Genomic DNA, 21,962 nt, shown 5'->3' with positions numbered 1-21,962 from the left:
TCTTCAACAGCGTGAAGGAACTCTCCAACCCCAGCACCAACACCAATGACAATCCACCTTCACATGACCTGTGCGACTCACTGGCCACCTTCTTCCATCGCAAGATCACAGACATTCATGACAGCTTCAACACCGCCACCACCCTGGCAATCACTGAGACCCCCGCTCCCACGACCACCACCAGCACCAACCGACTGATCTCCTGGACCAACATCAACGACGACTACACCATCAAGACCATGAACACCGTCCCCTGCCCACACCACATCTTCAACAAAGCCAGCAGCACCATCACACCCCATCGCTGTAAAACCATCAACATCTCCTTCGAGACAGCGACCTTCCCGGAGAGCTGGAAGCACGCAGAGATCAACTCCTTACTCAAGAAACCCAAGGCAGACCCAAGGACCTCAAGAACTTCCGACCCATCTCGCTGCTTCCGTTCCCGGCGAAGATTATCGAAAAGGCTGTCAATAAACAACTGACCAGCTTCCTCGAGGAGAACAGCATCCTGGACCCATCCCAGTCCGGGTTCCACAGCAACCACAGCACCGAAACTGCCCTCCTCGCCGCCACCGATGACATCCAGTCCCTGCTAGACAACGGAGAAACCGCGGCCCTCATCTTCCTGGACCTGTCAGCTGCCTTCGACACGGTCTGCCACCGCACAATACGAATACGCCTCTACGACGCCGGAATCCAAGAGAAGGCCCTGGACTGGACTACCTCCTTCCTCTCCGGCAGAACACAGAGCGTCCGCAAGCCGCCCCCTTCCGCTCCGAAGCCACTGAGAACATCTGCGGCTTACCCCAAGGCTCATCCCTCAGCCCAACGCTGTTCAACATCTACATGGCACCACTCGCCCATGTCGCACGACGGCACGACCTCAACATAATCTCCTACGCCGACAACACCCAGCTGATCCTCTCCCTTACCAAGGACCCCCACACTGCCAAAACCAACATCCACAAAGGAATGAAGGCTGTCGCCGACTGGATGAGGAACAGCCGACTGAAGCTGAACTCGGACTAGACAGAGGTCCTCATCCTCGGATCCACCCCCTCGGCCTGGGACGACTCCTGGTGGCTGACTGCACTAGGAACACCCCCAACACCCACCAACCACGCACGCAACCTAGGGGTCATTCTCGACTCTACCCTCTCCATGGCGAAGCAGGTCAACGCTGTCTCCTCCTCCTGCTTCAACACCCTCGGCATGCTTCGCAGGATCTTCAAGTGGCTCCACACCGAAACAAGGACGGTCACCCAGGCCCTCGTCAGCAGTAGACTGGACTACGGAAACGCACTCTACGCAGGAGCCCCGGCCAAACTCCTGAAACGGCTTGATCCTCGACATCCCTTGCCGCAGCCACATCACACCCCACCTGAGAGACCTACACTGGCTCCCTATCAACAAGAGAATAACCTTCAAACTCCTCACCCACGCACACAAGGCACTTCACAACACCGGACCTATGTAGATCAACAGCCGACTCAGCCTCTACACCCCCACCCTCCAGCTCCGCTCAGCAGACTGTGCCCTCGCCACCGTTAACCCGCATCCGAAGAATGACCGCTGGCGGCAGATCATTCTCTCACCTCGCCGCCAAGACATGGAGCACCCTCCCCACCTCGCCGCCAAGACATGGAACACCCTCCCCATCCGCCTGCTGCAGACGGAAGACCTTTTGACCTTCAGAAGACTTCTCAAGACTTGGCTCTTTGAACAGTAGCAGCTTCCCCCCACACCCCCAGTGCCTTGATACCCTCAGTGGGGTGTAGTGCGCTTTTACAAATGCCATGATTGATTGATTGATTGATTGATAGTGGGATATATACTGTGCAGGCGTTTGGGGGAGAGGTAGGTCATGTGTATAATATTTTATTGTTTTAGCTTAAAACGGGCAGACACCGCCACCCTTTTTACTCGCGAATGTATCCTGAGCCACTCATGCTGAGCCACTGGGTCTTTAATATGCCGCTGCCAAGCCATTTCGATTGGTAGGGGCTTTAGTAATTTATCGGAGCGTAATGCCCAATATTAGTGTGTAATTAGTTTACGACCCCGCCATCGACAACAATGTATAGATTGTTAGTGAGTTCTTGAAACGAGGGCCATAGTTGTCGTGCCATCGCCGCTAGCTTTGCATATTGCAGGAATTGGCCTGTCCCTGGGGCAAACGTTTCCTGGGCTTCTTGCAAAGAGATGATCCTGTCTCCAGGGTAGAGATCAGATAGCAATATACAGCCTCCCTCCTGCCGCCGGCTAACCGCCATAGTGTGTGCAGTTTGTGCAAAGGGAACCAGAAGCCATATATCAGTGTTCGGGGCATAGGGCGCTCTTCTAAGGACACGCCTAACCACTCTCTCCCATATTTTCTCCATGCGGCGGATCACATGGGGGTGTTCCGGGGGTATCCTAGCCCCTTTCATCAAAAGTTCTCCCAGCTGATACCCAGTATGGGAATGCTCCAGCAATCGATAATAATCTTAACAACAAACAGCAGTAGGATCTAAATGTATACTTATACTGAAACTACTTAAGAAAATAACGCCACTGCTCCCACTTTCAGCAAGAAAAGCAATAGTGGTGGCTGTAGTTATATCTAGATCGCATTATGCCAACCAAGTATATGTAAGAATACCAAATATCACATTCATAGATTACGAGTAATTCACAGCGATGCAGCTTGTTTACTATAGCATCTTCTGAGGTGGACACACGTCATACCTATATGAAAATAACAAATCCGCTCTAAGACCCTCTGCCTCAGAGGTCTGGCCCCTCACTTCATTGCAAACCAGGTGGAGACACATACACCCCTACAAAACTTACAATCTCTCTTGAATTTACTTGCTATTGCAAAAATTATAGAAGATCAGATCAGGTGGACGCGGCTTTGTGGTACAAGCTCCTTTCATTCGGAGCTCTTTCCCGGTTAAATCAATTTTGAATCTAACTTCAAGTGTTGTCCCAGAAATCTAACAGCCACAAGCCTATTCATTATATTATTACAAGCTTTCGAGCGGTAATGTTCCCCAGATGGAGAAATGTCCGCACATTCGTTCAATTTCTCTAAGGTATACTAAACACGTAAAATAAGTATATTATGAAATTAATTGACCACAAAACAAGGGTGCTCAAGTAGCCCTATTGACACCCACCACCCCAAGGTGTTGCCTAGCACACAAAGTGTGCAACCAATCAATACAAGAAAAGGGCTCGGCCAACACACCAATAGTGGTCTCAAATATACTAATTCTAGACAGTACTAGATCTCCAGGTGACTCAAGATTTCACCTATTAAGTAAGGAGGTAAAGACCAGCTATTACAATGTCCATTCCAACAGTTGCGCTTTATGTAGATATAAAGATCCAATGCAGAGAGTAGTCTTCAAATTCTTTATTCCAAAAGTTCATAATACATAAAAACTTCTCAGCTCACAACGCCGACACGTGTTTCGTCTCAATCCTTTTTCAAGGCATATAATGTGTTAGGATTCTTCTGTATATAAGTTGTACAAGATTAGGCAACCTATCCATTGACACGAGACTGGACAGGCGTGGCCATGGTAATCCTCCCAAGGTAACGGGCTATCTATGACACCGTAGTCACACAAACTGCCTCTTGAGATAAGACCAGGTATAATCCGTCGATTGTATAGCGATTGCCAAAACCTAAAACTGCAGTAAATTAAGTATCAAGTAGGCCAAATTGTAATAGCTGGTCTTTACCTTATTACTTAATAGGTGAAATCTTGAGTCACCTGGAGTTCTAGTACTGTCTAGAATTAGTATATTTGAGACCACTATTGGTGTGCTGGCCGAGCCCTTTTCTTGTATTCACAAACCTACTCGTACTAGATTCTTCCCTGGTCTGATTGGTTGTCTCCTCTTTTAGGTATTTCTGATTCAGTGCCACGAAACCACAGGTTGAACATGCTCTCTATATATGCAATGACATAACAAGCATTTTGTAGATCCTGTAGAGGTGACCTTGTTAAATTGTGAAATGAGCACTACTGCATTACACAGGACAAAAAAATTAAATGTAAGAGCAATGCAAAAATACGTAAGGCAACAGCAATTGTCAACACATGATTCATAGTAAGACAAATGTAAAAGTAGCTTACCTCAGATCCCGGCGACAACTGAGTCATTTGGCATCGTGGTGCTGTCGAAGCAGCAAAGGTGGAACCTGGATGAAGGGATTAAAGACAGAAACAGTCGTGGAAAACACAAGAAAGTAAGTTTTCATTTCTCATTTCCTTTGATTCCAACTCAAATTAGGAGGGATTCCAGCCATAGTTGGTTCGACGGAAAGCTACAGCGTGATCAGCTCGCCGATCATCTTGGCTGGAGTGCCTCCAACAGCCGCTTCTGCCTCTTACACCGTCAATTCAGTTGAAAATTCCTGGCGGAGTCGGTGGAACTCTGGCATTCTTTTGTGTATGGACCAGCCAACATCTAAATAGAGTGATTGGACCGCCAAGAAGGCACGCAGTTAATCAAGTCGAAAAAGTGATGGCTAAATCATACTGCCAAGTCGAAATCAAGCTTATTGTGCTGAAAAAAACATGTTTCAAATCAGTTTCTTTCATAATACATGTACTAGGTTATGGGCATTGTGACATTTTAATGATTGAATATTTGGGTGGCTTTAGAAATGAGCGATGTTCTCTGATCACACCGGGCTTGGTGAGACAGGAAGGAATACTTTGACCTAACTGCCCTATGATAACGTGTTGTCTTTTCTCTTTTCCTTCTCTCTGCAGACACTTGAGACTTGAAAATCAAAATACCAGAATGGGGAGAAGACGGGCTCCAGGAAAGAAAGTGACAGTGCAGTGTTCATGTGAATCCGTAAGAGCTACAGTCCCATCTTTACCTCTTCATGACGTCTCCGCTTTGGGATCCCAAAATGATGCTCAGAGGGACCAGGACCTGGAACCACTTTCAGAGAACCTGCCGCACATTATCCTTTTATCGATGCTGGAAGAGTTGGAAGCCAAACTGGATAACTTGCTGAATACTGTGGAGGACGTACCTTCTAGAGTCGCTGGGCTGATTAAGAAAATCTGGATAGAAAAGGATCAATGTTACCTAGATAATGGTACGATGTCTTTGGAGATGGTCTGTCCAGCGAGCATTAGAGATTGTACTGTTAGCCGGTCTCCTGCGACACCTCAACTGGACAGGCCAGTGGAACCGAGCTTGTGTCTTCAGACAGTGTTTCCTGATGGGTATGCACCAAAGCAGGAGTGTACGCTCTCCTCGCCAACTGATGTTCAAGGGCGTCCAGAGGAGCCAAACCTTTGTCTACAGCCAATGTTTCCAGATCGACATCACCCACAGCAGGACCAGTGCGTGCAACCTGGGTTTCCAGATCTAAACGAGTTGGAGCAGGAACAGTGCATGCAACCTGGGTTTCCAGATGTACACGAGTCAAAGCAAGACCAGCAGATGCAGCCTGGGTTTCCAGATGTACACGAGTCGCAGCAGGAAGAGTGCATGCAACCTGGGTTTCCAGATGTACATGAGTCGCAGCGAGGCCAGTGCATGCAGCCTGGGTTTCCATATGGAAATGGACTACAGCTGGATTGTCCTCTATCCAGAGGCCCTCAGACAGATCCTCCAGGCAGATCACTGGAGGCAAACCTGTGTCTTCCCTCAGAATTTGTTGTTGGCCAGGCACCAGAGCAAAACCAGAGCGTACAGTCAGCGTTCGCAGAAGAGTGGGAGCCAGATGAGCCCCTGAAGCAAGAACCATCCCCATTGTCTACTAATAGCTGGGACCAGCAACAGAACCTCTGCCCACACCCACTATTTCCTGAAGGACACCATCCACAGCAAAACCACCGTTTACAGCCCGCGCTGCCAGATGGGAACGGACCTGATGATCCCTTGAAGGAAGAATTGATGTGTTTTGATTTCCAAGATCCCCCCGGAGAACCGCAGCCTACAACCCGTGTCACCTGATGGAATGTCATCAGACGAACACTTAGAGTCTGGGCTGTTGTCCTTTCATGAGTTGGGGTCACAACAAACCCAGTGCCTACAGCAACACCTATGCTTGAAGCAGGAACTTCCTTATGCGCAGGATCCAAACGTGAACTACGAGCAAGAATCTATGCGCCCTGAAGCACAGGAACCAGAGCAGAAAGACAAGCTAGAACAGACCTGTTCAGATGCACCCGGTTCAGATCAGAACAACGCGGTGGAACCACTGCGCACTGCTGCACTGGATCGAGAGAGAGAATCGGTGTTTCCTGAAGCACAAAAAACAGATCACACGGTGGAACCACTACACCCAGAGAAGCAGGATTCAAATCTGAAGTACACGCTAGAACCATATTGTACTGATGCAGAGGGCTCAGATCAGAGCTACATACTCGAACCACTGCACCCTGAATCACAGCATCAACATCAGAACTGCAAGGTAGAACTGCTCTGTCCTGAAGAGAGGGGTCAGCCTGTGCCCCCATCATGCGTAGAACTGGACACAAATACTGCAGATGAAGATGCCCCCTCAGACTCAATGGAGACAGGACCAACACAGTCACCTTTATTGCCGTCCAAAGCCACCCCAGGTATGTGTTTCGCTATACATAGACACTCAGAATGCATACTAACACATGTAACCTATTGGGAATGCATATTAGCAGATTTTAGAAAGTCTCCGAGGGGATCATTTGGGTTTGGGTGGAACCCACTGAGCGATACTGACCCCCAGAGTACACTGGGTGCAGATGTGTCCCTGCACTCTTCTCTGTTTCCACACAGGACTGCATCCTTCCTGTGCAGAAACAGGGCTGGTAATGGGACTCTGCATGAGACAAATATGCCAGTAGCTCTCGACCTTCCTTATCGGCCCCTATTCCAGGCTGAGGAACTGGAAATAACGCAATTCATGGGAGGAATTACTGGGCAGAATCACACGTAATAGTCGGATACAAGTGATGTGGTGTTCATTGAGAATAGCAGATATGCGCAGTCTAGAGAGGGAACTGTGTTTCCAGTTACACAGTTACATTGGGTAAGACGCAGTCGTCTCCAGTTCCTGGTATAAAAATCCTAGTCTATATTCGGCCTCAACAGCCGGGACGACCAGGGATGTTCTTGCCACTGCAGGGTTCTCCAGGAGTGCACACGGTCTTGTTGTGAAAGACAGATACACTACGTGATTCGTTGTATGTTACTTTTGAGTTCACCCACCCGAATTCTAGCTCAGTCCCAAGTGTGCTATGAATGGTTTTAAGGGAAGATAAAAGTAGCCATGATCTCCCTACAGCAGCATCCTGCTTTAGTAAACTTTTTAACTGTGTAAAATGTCATCGCATCATCTCACGTAACATGCTGAGTTAGGGTTTGCACACCTGTAGTGCGAGTTACGGATTGTGGTTCTATCTATAACTTGCATGTTGCAGTGGTTTGATCAGTTTTAAGTTTTAACTATAAATGCACTTTACCCTTGTTTTTTAAGATTTTTTGTATTTTTATTTTTTAAAGATCCATTAAGGTGTTATAACAAAACCAACTATAATTTCACTTTAACCTTATAAAGTGAAAATACATTAGGGATAAAGTTCCTCCGGCCACACATTATAAGGATATTGCATGACAGCGAGGAGTTCCATAACTATATAGAGGAACGGGGCCAAAGGCAGAGTTACTTTATAAGGTTATTAGACTCTGAGGTGACTTGCAGTAATCTTATAATGTGCGGCAGGTGGTACTTTATCTCATATAATAGATGTTCACACCATCACCTTTCCCACAAACCACTTAAAACCTTGTTGCGTAGCTGTTGCATAGCTCTTTCATATAAAAGAGCAAACGTTTACAAGAAAGAAGAATAAAAATAAAGCCTCTAGTGCAAAATTAAAGGCATCAAAAACATGGAGGACTATCGTATAGGTTGCCAGTGGAGCATTCTACCATCACAAATAGTGACTGGAGTGACTCCCCCCTGTGCCCCGATTCTCTGGACCTTCCCAAGTAGCAATGATTTTTTCGCCTGCTTGAAAGTGCCTGCAACTCACAGGCGCACTTTCCACCGTTTTTTCCACACACCTTAGCGCGTGTGTAGGACCTTAACACGTGGCCTTTCCTTTTGCCACTCACTCACCCTGGTCCTGAAGAAAGTCCCGCCTAGACTCTACAGGGACTGAAACATGTAGACCATCATTTAGTCAACTTAGTAATCATAATTTTTTTACTACTAGTTGGAACACATAGTTTTATCTTTACACCCTGGGCCGCCACGAATAAATTACTAGGCAAGGATTCCCAGAGGTGCATTTTAACATTCACCTTCATCCACTTCACACTATCGCACGACACCCGCTCCGCTGTAGTCAGGCGTTGAAGCACAACCAGGCGGCACTCGGCTGCCTGGTTGGACCCCGATGATGAAGCATGACACTAACCAGGTTGGTGTGTATGGGGTTTTAAAACAAAAACTGCATGTGCCCAGCTGACACAGCTACGTTTACAGGTGACATGGAATACTAACCAGATTCCATCACTCCAACACAGTGGGCCAGTCCTCGTTGTTTATCTGGATATTTTTTGCACACAAATATTAGAAACAGTTCAATACAAGTCATAAAAAAAGCTACATTACCTCGTAACATCTAGAAACATGCAGAAAGATTCCATGATTCCACCTTTCCTCTATCTAAGGAGTTGAATAAATAAGCATGTTCTCTCTGCTTGTCACAGTCAGCTAGCAAAATAAAGCAGAAGAACGAAAATCAACGTTCCATTTGTTTCTTTAAACAGCTGCTTCAAGTATGTTTTGTTAGACCTGGCATCAATGGCTTGGGTCTCCCTTCTTCTTTTCGCTTCCTATCTTTTATGTTGGCTGGATTTAGATGCTCTGGACGCTGTACCACTTCTAATCAGTGCCACACCGCGAATGCTCCCCTTGTAAAGATTACTGTATGAATTAGGATAACCATAATGCCTACTAGGTCTGTGTAGTATGTTCTAATAGCGAGTTACCCTCCTTTTCACTGTTACTATCGTGAAGCTTTCCGTTCTCATAGGCCAGAATCGGCAGGTTGACGATTACCTTCTATAATCCTATCTGACCCCCATAACCTGATAGGAACTTCAAGTTTGATATGTTTATGCTCAGGACATTGAGATACACCTTTTAGTAAGAACCATTCATATATCCCATGTTCGAAAATGGCTCTTCTTGAAACGAAGTATTTTCTTGCCTGAGCTTTCCTGTAGGCTTTGCTATTATGTGTATTGTCCGTCAGATTTTGTAGCAGCTGGGCCAGCTGGGTCAGACCTGGCTGGAGAGAGAGATCAGTATTCAGAGCATGAGGAGGGGTGACTCTTTCATCTGAGCAAGGCCGTGCCTGGCAAGGCGAATGATGGCTCCACCCCCCCACTGGGCATCTGATAGCAGACACCCGCATTCTGAAAGATCAGGATGTCGCCTCGTAAACCAAGTGTTCCCTGACCCCACCAAACTGGCTCTGACTGGATTTAGTGATTTGTGGCTTTAGAGAACAAAGACTTTTTTGGTATAAAACGCTGCGCTGGAACCTTGTCCAGGTGTGTTCCTTCTGGATGTCACTACAAAACTCTGTCCGAGTGAACAGAGGAAAGGACTTTTGAAAATGTCACCAAGCTTGCTGAAGAAACTACACGAGGGCCTGAATCGAGAGCCCCTCCTGCCGAAGTCTCAGGGACATTAGACTTTACCCCGTCAGCCGTCGGAATTCCTGTGCGAGAAATTCTGCTTGCAGGTGAGGCCTCCGTCGAGCAATCCGGAGCCTCTAGTTCTACTGTGAGGAACGCGGACTGGGAACCTTTGCTGAATCTGTGTAAGAGAGAGCTGCCGCCGCTGAGAGCTTGCCTGAATTTGAACCTCCGGAACCTTCGATGAATCTGTGTGGGCCGCTGCAGCTAAGAGAAAGCTGTAGCCGCTGAGTGCCCACCGTTGTGCCAGCCTGGTCGAAACCATCCTTCATCCTGTGGGCCGCTGCAGCTAAGAGAGAGCTGCTGCCGCTGAGAGCCCGCACCTTCGCCAACTTTGCATCATCGTGATACGTCCTGTGGGCTGGCGCAGCTAAGAGAGAGCTGCTGCCGCTGAGTGCCCACACCTTTGCCAACTTTGCATCATTGTGTTTCGTCCTGTGGTCCGCCGCAGCTGAGAGCGAGCTGCTGCCACTGAGTGCCCCTTTTTTTGCCAACTTTGCATCATTGGCATCTGTCCTGTGGGCCGCCGCAGCTAAGAGAGAGTTGCTGCCGCTGAGAGCCCGCACCTTCGCCAACTTTGCATCATCGTGATTCGTCCTGTGGGCTGCCGCAGCTAAGAAAGAGCTGCTGACGCTGAGTGCCCTCACTTTTGCCAACTTTGCATCATTGGGATCTGCCCTGTGGGCCGCTGCAGCTAAGAGAGACCTGCTGCCGCTGAGCGCCTGCACCTTTGCCAACATTGCCTCATCGTGATTTGTCCTGTGGCTCGTCGCAGCGAAGGGAGAGCTGCCGCCGCTCTGTGCCCGCATCTTGTTCACCATTGTCAAGGATGTCGATATCGTCTCGTGGGCTACCGCAGCTAGGAGAGAGCTGCTGCCGCTGTGAGCCCACCAGAGAGCTGCAAGACGAGAGTCATCGCCACCACCAGCCCGGGCCGCCACAGCCGCGGGCTGCTGCCGCTGAGAACACGCCTATCCCTGAGTGCCCGAATCATTGTGAGTGCACACTGCAGACCCCTGCAGCCAAGACTTGTGGTCGCTGGAAGTCCGCCTGTCACTGTGTCCGCTTGCTGTGTCCCCTTTCGACGGCAGGTATGTGGTGCGCAATGGGTCGTGTAGGCCCCGGCCTTGAACTCAGTCAGTGTCCCGTCTGGTAAATAAGTTCTTGCCTTTTTGAGTTCCTACTGGTTTACGTGCATTGTAGCTTGTTAAAAAGCGTTGAGAGTCTTGAGTTAAACCTTAGATAAAGATATTATTTTTCTATACCTACTTGAGTTGTGTCCTTTTGTGGTGTCCTTACTGCCTTATTGTGCATGGTCATAAATGCTTCACACACTGCCTCTGCGATAGGCCTAACTGCTCGTGCTACGTTACCACAGGGTTGAGCAGGGGTTGTCAAAGGGAGTAGCCCACTTGCCCTGACTTGGGAAGAAGGGTCCCTATTTGGACATTGGTGCCAGCCATTGCCAACTAGAGACCCCCATTTGTAAATGTAAATGTACATGTATTTATATAGCGCAAATCACTGATTTCACACAGTATCTAAGCGCTTGCTTAGGGAACCCGTCCTGGTATTCCCCTGTGAGATACCCCGGCAGGGTATCCACAAGGTGAAAGCCAGGCATCCCGCCGCGAGGGGCCGTAGTGGAGATTAAGCAAGCTATTGCCCAGAGTCGCAGAGTGTGACCCCGTGAGTCGAGTAGGCACCGGAGCGAGAATTGTCGAGTCCGTGGAATTTTTGAGCCCGAGACCCGCCGAGGCGGGGAATCGAACCCTGGTCCACGACCGATCTCAGCTTCTGGGTCTGCCGCCTCTAACCACTGTGCCACGCTTCTCCCATTTCTAACATGTTTCATGACCTGACCTGCTATTCACCCTGGCTGCTGGCTCTTGCAGCAGGCATTGACCTCAGAACTCGATGGTAATAACTTATAATGGTCGAATTCTGATGTCTATTCTTTTTAATCAGCGACTTGCTGCGTCACAAGTTGCTGATTATAAAGATATTAGGGCCAGATGTACGACTATTGGGATTTGCGACTCGCAAATTGTGATTAATTGCGAGTCGCAAATCTCAAACGTACAACATTGTCTCAGACAATGTTTGCGATTCCCAGTGGTGTCGCGAATTGAATGCCTCATGAATATTAATGAGGCTGTCGCAATGTGCGACCCCATTGGGAATGGCTGGTACTCCCAGGGATGGTGGCCTGCTGGGGTCAGCAGACCACGATGTCTTGGACTGCTTTTTCAATAAAACAGTTTTTTAAAAAATGCAGCCCGCTTTCCTTAAAGAAAAACGGGATGCATTTAAAAAAGGAAAATTAAGCTTTTCACTTTAATTTTTATGGGCAGGCAGTAGTCCCTGGGACCACTGACTGCCCTTAAAAAATATTTGTGCATCAATTCACAAAGGGGAAGGAGTCCCTTGGGGACCTCTACCCGTGTGCGAGTGCTTTACCACCCTTCTGAGAAGAGTGGTAAACTGTGAGTATTGCGGTCGCACAACGTTCATACATAGGTTTTAGACTCGCTATTAGGAAGGAACGCCCTTGGCACGGCCCTTCCTAATAGGGAGTCGCTAACCCCATTTTGCGAGCCGCTAATTCATTAGCATCTCGCGAAATAGGGTTAGTACATTGGGCAGACCTATTTTGCGGTCGCAAAATCCACTTTGGGACCACAAATTACAGTCGTACCCCTGGCCCTATGAGACTGCCTTTTATGCAGGGAGATCCCATGGAATATTAATATATTAACATATAATAACTTTGGCACAGTTCATTGACTCTGTACAAAGCTATTTGGGTTTGGCTTGGCTAGTTTTATGCATGTCTGTCAAGTGAGTGGCCAAGTGCCATTTTCCATTTAATTCCCATTGAAAAAGCTATTACTAGATTTACAGAAAAAAGGCTGAATGAAATTACAACAAACGTTACTCATGGAAGCGCCTTTGATTCATTTGCTACAAATCCATCAGTTATGTTTGTGAAGTTGAGCATTTGAAAAGTGTGTTTTTTGTGGGCTTCAAATCAAGTCACTAGTCAATTAAATTAAAGCTAGCTGGATCTTTAGCCTAGAAATGGTCAGTGAATCTGGGCTTGAGGACCAAATGTAAAAATATATTTAATCCGATTGGATTAACCCCTTTGCTGTGGGGTGTTTCCCCCCTGCTGTGCGGGGGAGGGGGGCTTCGCGCAGCGCCGCGGTGCTGGTGATGAGCTCAGCTCGTCATGAGGCACAGCGGAGTTGCCCTCATGACGAGTGTGCGAACGTTCCAACGGCCGTGACGAGCTCAGCTCGTCATGAGTACAGCTCAACTGTGCCTCATGACGAGCTGAGCTCGTCAGCAGCACCCATGAGGTTAAGGAGCTTTTTCTCCTGTCCATTTCGGATACATAAACCCAAAGTTGGGTCCTCTGACCTGAAGCTCCCTGATTGGCTGGCTACAAATCGAACCATTACAGGATAAAGGGACTTGTTCCCCGCATCGTGAAACAATACTAAAGCCTTAAGGAGATGTGGTACCATCCTGTCAAAAGATGGGTTCCATGAGGTCTGCAAACCTTGGACAAATGACTGCGAAACCATTCAATTGGTCTTGGACCCTGGTGGACATTTGTGATTTTCGGAGACCTGGTGCTTGGTCTGAAACCCTATCGATGTCCAATAAGGATACACAAGTTTGCAAGTGTGGGAAAGTGCCTCTTTCGACATGGTTGGCCCCATGTTTTTGCTGATCTCTGATGTAGTTTTGTACTGTAAGTGAACTAGGTTCCTGCTAACCAGGTCCCCGGTGCCAGATCTCGTTCCCTACAACTGTACCACGATTGGCACCACTTCAGTTGCCCCTGTAAGTCCCTAATATTATATGGTACCCCTGGTGCCTAGGGCATGGGTACTGAAGAGGGTCTTCTGGGGCTGCAGCACTGACTGTGCCACCCCAGGGACCCCTCACCAAAGCTAAGCACTCTGCCATTGCGATGCGACATGGCACACAGCCCTGTGTCCATGCCCTCATACACCGCATAAGGTATAGGTAAGTCATCCCTACTGCAGGCCTTGAGCCCTAAGGCAGGGTGCACTATATTCTATATGTGGGCATATCAGCTTGAGCAGATATGCCCCTACAATGGTGGAGGCATTTATAAGGCGGTTGTTCTTGGTTTCTATCTCCATGGCACAACTAACAGTCACGGATCGTCTCTTCAGCATAATACTATACTTGTACCACTGTTTACTGTTTATCGTTTTTTTTTACAATTGCTGTGTACATTTCATGTTTGCCCTCTCTTCCAACCTATTGTAAAGCGCTCTGATACTGATATCCTTCGGGATCTTGTTCTCGCTATATAAAACTTTATAAATAAATAAATGTCCAGCCTACTTGAGGATGTTGTAATTGAACAGGGACGCCATAAAGAGTAGATGTGGTGGATACCTGTCAAAACGAGTTTCCTAGCTCCATGATGTCTCCATTGATTTCTAAGACGGGGAGTTGGCCTAACGGCTAGGGAGGTCCACTTAGAATCTGGGGAACTGGGTTCAAGTCTCGGCAATGACGCTGAACATCCTGTGATTCTGGGCAAATCACTCAATCTCCCCGTGTCTAACAAAAATAAATGTTTCTTCTCATGTAACGTAACTGGTGCTATATAAAGCGCTCTGCTACCCGATTCGGGTCAAGTTCGCGCTATATAAAATTCTTTAAAAAAAAAAGAAGATGTTTGGGACCAATGCCAGTGGTGGATTTAATAATGGATTCAGACAAGAGACCCATTTACAGGAACCCCATAAAACCTACCAAGCAATGGTGTGGTCCCTGACTTGTTTTCGCCAGTCTGCCACCACCACACATGTTTCTGACATCATGGGGTGAGAGCCAGCGCCAGCAGTGGCCAGGAACAAAGCCTGCTCTGTGGGGAGGTGCATCACACCACCTCCAGGACAGGGTGGCCTTCCTGGGCGGGAAGCTCCAAAGGCAATGCCGCCTTTGAAATCCAACCAATGAACCTCCAGATAGTGACTGAGGCCAAACCCTCTTTCCTCCACTTTAGGCAGGAACATTATTTAGATGAGGAGGAGGGTCCCCACTTAGCCTACTCCACCTATAGGGCAGGGCAGGTGAGGTGAACCCCTCTCCTGAAATTCCACCATCTTGAGATGGTGAGAAAACCTCCTATCAGGGCTAGAGTAGCGCCTCTACCGACAGGAAGTGGTCACTAACAAGTGTAGACACTCTAAACGTAAGTAGCCCATTGGCTACCACCTGCCTCCCCTTGTAAATCCCCTCAATTCAGTATTTAGGTGGAACCCCGAGACCTGAACAGCCGATTCAATGGACAAGAGACGACTACAGCAAAGAAGACCTGCCAATCGAGGACTGAAGCCCCGCTGCAGAAGAAAAAGCCGCCAAACCCTGCCTGCTGCCATAAGGACTCTATAATCGCTGCTGCTGTATTGTCCTGAAACCTGAAAGGACTCCAAGAACCCTGGAGCACCTCCAGCCTGCGAGAAATCGCCCTGAAGCTACCTTTGAGTGAAAGTATCGCTCTCCTGCGCACCGCAGGCACTGATCCCATGTCCCCGGTTGGTTGACCTGCTGCTCCCTGACGACCTCAACGCATATCTGCCTCCCTACCAAGTTTGGAAGCTCCAGGACCTATCAGAGTGCGGCGCACCAATACTTGGGGTACTGGACCACCAACGGCAAACAGAACGAAGAGAATTCCACTCTGGACTCCTGAAGTACCAGAAGCAATCACCCATCAAGGGACGTCAAGACACCCGAGACCCACTTCCAGAGTGGCCCAACTGTCCCGAGATCGCTTCTCCAAGTTGTCTGACCCTGACCGCGAGGACCTCAAGATGCACGACACCTGGCTGACATCTTCGCTCTGCGCCCAGACCCAGCAGCGACCAACTAGTCCTGCTCCTGAAGTTCACAGGTCCTTGCGACCTCTTCCTTCGAAGGAGAACCACCAGACTTACCTGTAAGTCCCGCTGTGCAGCGGCTTTTCGAATGGTCTCCTTTATCTTCTGCTCCACTGCTCCTGCACGATCCGGGATGCTATCAAACTTCTCCTGCTCGAACTTTGGTCCTGGTCCCAACCCAAGCTAAAGAACAATGATGGATTCAATCCAGATCTGTGACTGGGGAGTGAGTGTCTGAAAAGTTTCAGCGCTCCGTCCATCATCTCCTTGCATTTGTTTTATTTGCCCTAAGTTGGCAAGCTAGCCTGGCTGATGAGGGGTGTTACCCTGAAACCAGGCCCAACTGCTTGTTTCCAGTCCAGAGAAGACCTGGCTTGGCAGTTCAGGCTGGACTGGTCCCATGAGGCACAGGCTCTCCACTGATTTGCATATGGCTGGGTCCAAACTGGGGTGGCAGAGTGGGCAAAAGAACGATGATGAATTCAACCCAGATCTGCGAATGGGGGTGAGTGCCTGAAAAGTTTCAGCTCTCCGTCCAACATCTCCTCGTGGTTTCTTTAAAGATAGCATAAGCCATTACAGCAGCAGTAATTCTGAAGGTGAGTCTGAAAAGAACCTTATCATTTTTTGAAGAAATAAACAAGCTCCATGAATTTATGATCAAGGTGCAATACGCTCACCAACTGACACTTGCCCTTCAGGAGTCATAAAATCTCTGACCACAGCAATCCCCTGCAGAGTCTTTTCAGCAAATCAGTAGCTCAAGCTATCGTTCCAAGTGCATTTTATTTATTTTAAGAGTTTTCTATAGCACGAATCAGACCCAAGGTAGGGTATCAGAGCGCTTTACATAGTGTGCAAGGTATGAATAGCACATTTAGTAAAAACATGGTATACAAAAACAACGCATACAAAGTAACAGCGTAGCATAACAGAGTCTGGGGGATAAAAGCAGAGTAGAGAATTGTTCTGAGCAATAAGAATCAATTCGAGATTGTTCACGTCTTAGGTTCGAAATATCAGTGAACGGAGAGTATAGGCAAGTTTGAGGTTGTAAGCTGGTGTGGTGTTTGTGCGGACTTTAATGGAGGAATTTGCTCATCAAGAATAATTTTGCTTCCTTTTTGAAGAGAGGTGTTGACGTGATTTTTCTGATGAATGGCGGAAGCGAGTTCCAAATTCTTGGCGCCACTCCAGAAAATGCTCTGTTGGAGGTTTTAGTCTTGTTGCACCGCGAGGGTTTCAGGAGTAGAATATCTGCACTCTTAGAATGTTTGTTTCCTCCAGATAAGGTACGTTTTTGGGCTAGGTACTGGGGGTGTTGTGGTGTAACGCCTTGTGAGTGATGCAAGCCATCTTTAAGTGAATACGAGCTTCATAAGGTAGCCAGTTGAGTGCCTTCAGGTGTGGCGATATGTGGTCAAATTTCCTAGATCTTGTTATGAGACTTGCTGCAGTGTTAAGGCAGGCTCTTAGAGGGGCGGTACAGATTTTGAGTAGCCCTGAGAGAGTAGAACATCTGTACTCCAGCCTCGATATGACTAATGACTGAACTGCAGTTTTGAGGTCCGGGTTCTCGATGAATGGCTTCATTTTTCTGAGATAGCTGAGGTGAAAGCGGGGAATTTTTAGCCATCTAGTTGACGTGAGTTTGCATGTTAAGGTTCTTATCCAGTGTGATTCCAAGTGATATTGTGGAGTCCACCATCGTTGGCGTGCAGTTCAGAGCAGTGATCATTTTGGTCCATTCCTTTGTTTGCCGGGGGTTATTGGGAGGGAGATTAAAAGAAACTCCGTGTTTTGTGAGTTTAGCTTGATGTAGTTGGTCGTTAACCATTGGATCTCTTCAATGGAGGTGATCTTAATGTAAAGTTGAGTGTCGTCTGCATACATGTGGTAGGAGATTTCGCCTGCTGTAGTATATTGGGCTCTTCTCTTTCCTTTGAAGTGTTTCAGCTGTGGCTTAGTTAGCGCTGGGATGCCCCGTCACTGGGGCAGCTAAGCTCTTTATACAAATTTTAAATAAAAATAAAATAAAAATTTTCCAAGACCTTTGCTAGCATGGGAATGTTGGTTATGGGTCGGAAGTTGCTGGGGTCGGAGGTGTTAGCTGTTGGTTTTTTTAGGATAGGGGTGGGATGACTTGGCCAGTTTTTAAGCAGTTCGGGATGTGACCTTGTGTTATCGAGGCATTGATGATTTTGGTCTAGAGAGGGGAGATGATATGGTAGATGTGGGTTAGGCAATTTAATGGGACGGGGTTATTGAAGTGGTTGTTGAGTTTGGTAGTCGCTAGAATTTTGGTAATGTCATTGAGATCGTAAAGTTTGAAAGTAGACCAGTGAGTTAGCTTATGTTGTACCGGGTTAGTGGCTTGAATGATCTTTGGGGTGGCTAAGTTGAATGCCGCCGTACTAACGTCGAGTTGGAAAAAATAAAATTTGCACCGAAGAATGAGGAAAATTCTTCACTACTCAGCTGTGAAGTCGATGTTAAGAGTAAGGATTTGGCCAATTTGTTCGATTGTTGTTTCAGAATTTCAAAGAGTTTTTTTGGTCTTTTTTTGACAGTCTCTAGTTCTGATTTGAAGAATTCTTCTATTTGATTATAGAATACTTTTATTGTATGATTTTCTGGCTTTCCGGAGTAGTTTAAGATGGAGGCGGTAGGGATGTTGCCTCCATTTTGGTTCAGTTGATCTGAGTTTGCGTCTCTCATCATTCAGGGTTCCGCTGAACCATGGGTTTTATCTTTGTCCAGAATTCTTTTGAGTTTTGGGGGAACGGCTTGGTCGAAAACTTTGATCCTCGTGGAGTTATAGTAATCAGTGAGGGCATTGACGTCTGCCATGTTATTGGGGGGTGGTAAGAGCATTCTCACATTGGGAGGCAAGGTTGTTTCAGTTGAAGTTATTTGTGTCTCTTATCCATTATTTCAGCTTCATTTGTTGCGAGAAAGTTTTCTTGTTAGCGGAGGGGATTTGGAAGGTAAAATGCTTCAAAAATGATTTAAAAATGCTGTAGTGCTTCTGTTACTGAAAAAGAAGTGAGACGTCCTGGATATACTCAAGAATTATAGGGTAATATCTCTGCTCCCTTAACCTGCAAAAATATTACAATCTCACATTGCTTAATAGAAATGCAATCACCTTCAGTCCACAAACTTTCTCCACTCCCTCCGAGCAGGTTTTCATCCGATGCAGGGAATCGGTCATCCTATCTTTAGTTGATAATTTAAGAAGGGATGATAATCTAGAAATAATCTCTGCTCTCGTGCTTTTAGATGTGTTGGCCGCCTTTTGCGAAGGTCGACAATCACATGTTGGTCGTCCATTTAGAAGAAGCTGGCTGTCAGGACTCTGCCCTGGAATGGATTAAATCCTTCCTAGCTGATCGCTATTGGGTAGTTAATTTGCCAAACCTTACTGCAGGTGCAACAACCGTAGAGTGTGGGGGTACCCCAGAGATGATTATTCTCGGTAATTTATGAGTGACCTACTGGTGAAAGAACGGCCTTCAAGAGGTTACAGACTTTATAACTTCACTGACTCTCAGTTGTTAATTTAGTTAGGCAGAATGTCCGCATCACCACTCCAGTCTCATAATAGGCAATTTGATGATTACTGAAGTTGAATCGACTAAAACTGAATATGGACAAAACTGAGATTGTAATTCAAAAGAATAAGACCAATCATGGAAACCAACGTTACTCGCCAACAAAAATGAGATTGTTACCGGCGCCTAAACCTACTGCTAAAAGTCTGGGAGTGATAATTGATTACAAAAACCAGCAGTAGGGTCTAAATGCATACTTATAATGAAACATCTCAAGAAAATAACTCCACTGCTCCCACTTTAGGCAAAAAAAGCAATAGCGTTGGCCGTAGCCCTATCTGGATCGTATTATGCCAACAAGGTATATTTAAGATTAACCAATAACACCATTCATCGACTACAAGATATTCACAGCGAGGCAGCATGATTACTATATCACCTTCTGAGACCCTCTGCCTCAGCCCCTCCCCCCCCATTCACCACCGAAAAAGCCTGACCTGCACCAATTTAGAAAGGACCTCAAGACCTGGCTCTTCGAATGACCCCGAGAGATAAACAAGGACCCCCTGGGTATCACAAATACACAGATTCCTAGGGCAGGGTAAAGACCAATGCGAATACAAAATCCTAGGACATCCACAGAATAAGTGACCATACACGCTGGACCAATAGAGAGAAGAAATTGTCAGGAGATAATGTGTGTATATAAAAAAATATATATATTTAATTAAACATAAAGTAAAAATCATATAGAGACTGGGTAGATAAGTCAAACTATATGATACAATAAGACATTAACATGTTAAAATCTTCAACACAATACATCACAATACATCAAATACATTCATTGAAAAGCAAAAACATCATAATAAAAGCATAAATCTTGGCTAATTAAACAATTATATACAAAAGGGAGATATATACTAAAGCAACAAATGCATCTATTACAGATTAATTCAATAGACTCGACGCGCGTTTCGGCAGTAGGGGAACTGCCTTCTTCAGGAGTCGTTGATTGAACTATGGCACAAGAAAACGCTGATATTTTCCTCGGTAAATTAGAAGGAATTGTCAAAAATCACGAATAACAGGGACATTTGTTAAAGATGATACCTATATATTTATAGATGTTTATGTTCCAATCGTGGTTGTCACAGCGAATATAAAAGTGCCCAAGGCATAAAGAAGGCTTTAAAACAATGTAAAGATGCCGGCAGCAAGATGGTGCTGTTCCGTTTAGAGAGCCAAATTAGAATACCGCTTTTTCCAAGGTTTCTTAATCTGAGGCAAGTGTTGCAAGTGTTGCAAGCTGCAAGTTGGTGCAGTTCCAGGCGGTAGAATAGCGGGACTGCTTCGCCGGAATCAGAAGATGTGTGTTCCACTTCTGGCTCGTTAACAAATGAATATCGTGGACTGCAGAGTGGTGCAGTTCCAAACAGCAGGATAGCGGGATTGCTTCGCCGATATAGATATTTGTTCTACTTCTGGCTAATCTTGTTAAGATATAGATATCGCGGGCTGCAGGATGGTGCAGTTCCAGGCGGCAGGATAGCAAGACAGCTTCTTGTTAAGATATAAATATCGCGGGCTGCAGAATGGTGCAGTTCCAGGCGGCAGGATAGCGAGACAGCTTCTCACGGGGTCAGTAGGTCAACTGTTGCTTTAGTATATATCTCCCTTTTGTATATAATTGTTTAATTAGCCAAGATTTATGCTTTTATTATGATGTTTTTGCTTTTCAATGAATGTATTTGATGTATTGTGATGTATTGTGTTGAAGATTTTAACATGTTAATGTCTTATTGTATCATATAGTTTGACTTATCTACCCAGTCTCTATATGATTTTTACTTTATGTTTAATTAAATATATATATTTTTTTATATACACACATTATCTCCTGACAATTTCTTCTCTCTATTGGTCCAGCGTGTATGGTCACTTATTCTGTGGATGTCCTAGGATTTTGTATTCGCATTGGTCTTCGAATGACCCCAACAGAGCACACATCCCCCTCCCCCCTAGCACAATGAGACCCTCACAGGTCTGTAGCATGCTCTATAAAACCTTGATTGAGAGGTCTGGCCCCTCACTTCATTGCAAACCAGGTGGAGATGCGTACAACCGTCAAAACTCATGATCTCACTTGAATTTACTTGCTATTCCGAAATTACAGAAGACCTGATCCAGTGGACGCAGCTTTGCCGTACAAGTACCTTCCATACGGAGCTCTGTCCCAGCTAAATCCAGTAACCTCAACTGTTTTCCCAGAAATCTGACAACTTACAAGTCTACTCATGGTTTGATATTTTGTCTTCTCTTTTATGTTGTCTTCAGTTTCTTTCAGCCTATCGGAGATATTGCCTCTCTTTGTTAAGGTCTTTCTTAAACCAAGATCTGGAAAGGATACTTCTTGATTTCTTGAGTTTCTCGTTGTAATACTTTATTCAATGGAAATACATCATAAAAGTACAAACATACAAACATATAGAAACAAATAATCCATAGTACTACAATTACATCTCATAAAAACAAGTAAAAACAATATTTAAAAGAATGTCTTCCCCTTTCCCGATATTTACACATTGTTCAACAGTCTGGAGCGTAATAGCCAGGCGCCCCCCAAATATTTGGCCACCCCGCAAACAATGTACATAGAAACCGTATTGGTTGTAATAATACGTAGGGCTGACATATGATCTTTTACACCCAACTCCCTACATACAGGTTTCAGCCATTTAGCTCTAACAAATTT

At 46.3% G+C, this 21,962-nt stretch overlaps 1 protein-coding gene across 1 annotated transcript in view; it reads left to right on the top strand.

Moving 5' to 3' along the window:
- The first annotated feature begins 4,780 nt into the window (after window positions 1-4,780).
- Window positions 4,781-21,962, top strand: part of LOC144768045 (uncharacterized) — a 48,923-nt gene continuing 31,741 nt past the window's right edge. The window contains 2 exon segments of the mRNA XM_078651428.1: window positions 4,781-5,940; window positions 5,942-6,590. Of these exon segments, the coding sequence (XP_078507554.1) occupies window positions 4,807-5,940; window positions 5,942-6,590 (1,783 nt within the window). The 5' untranslated portion in view covers window positions 4,781-4,806.

The sequence above is a fragment of the Lissotriton helveticus genome, chromosome 1_1 (genome assembly GCF_964261635.1).
Source record: "Lissotriton helveticus chromosome 1_1, aLisHel1.1, whole genome shotgun sequence".
Classification (NCBI taxonomy): domain Eukaryota; kingdom Metazoa; phylum Chordata; class Amphibia; order Caudata; family Salamandridae; genus Lissotriton; species Lissotriton helveticus.
This window is presented reverse-complemented; position numbering and strand designations above follow the sequence as displayed.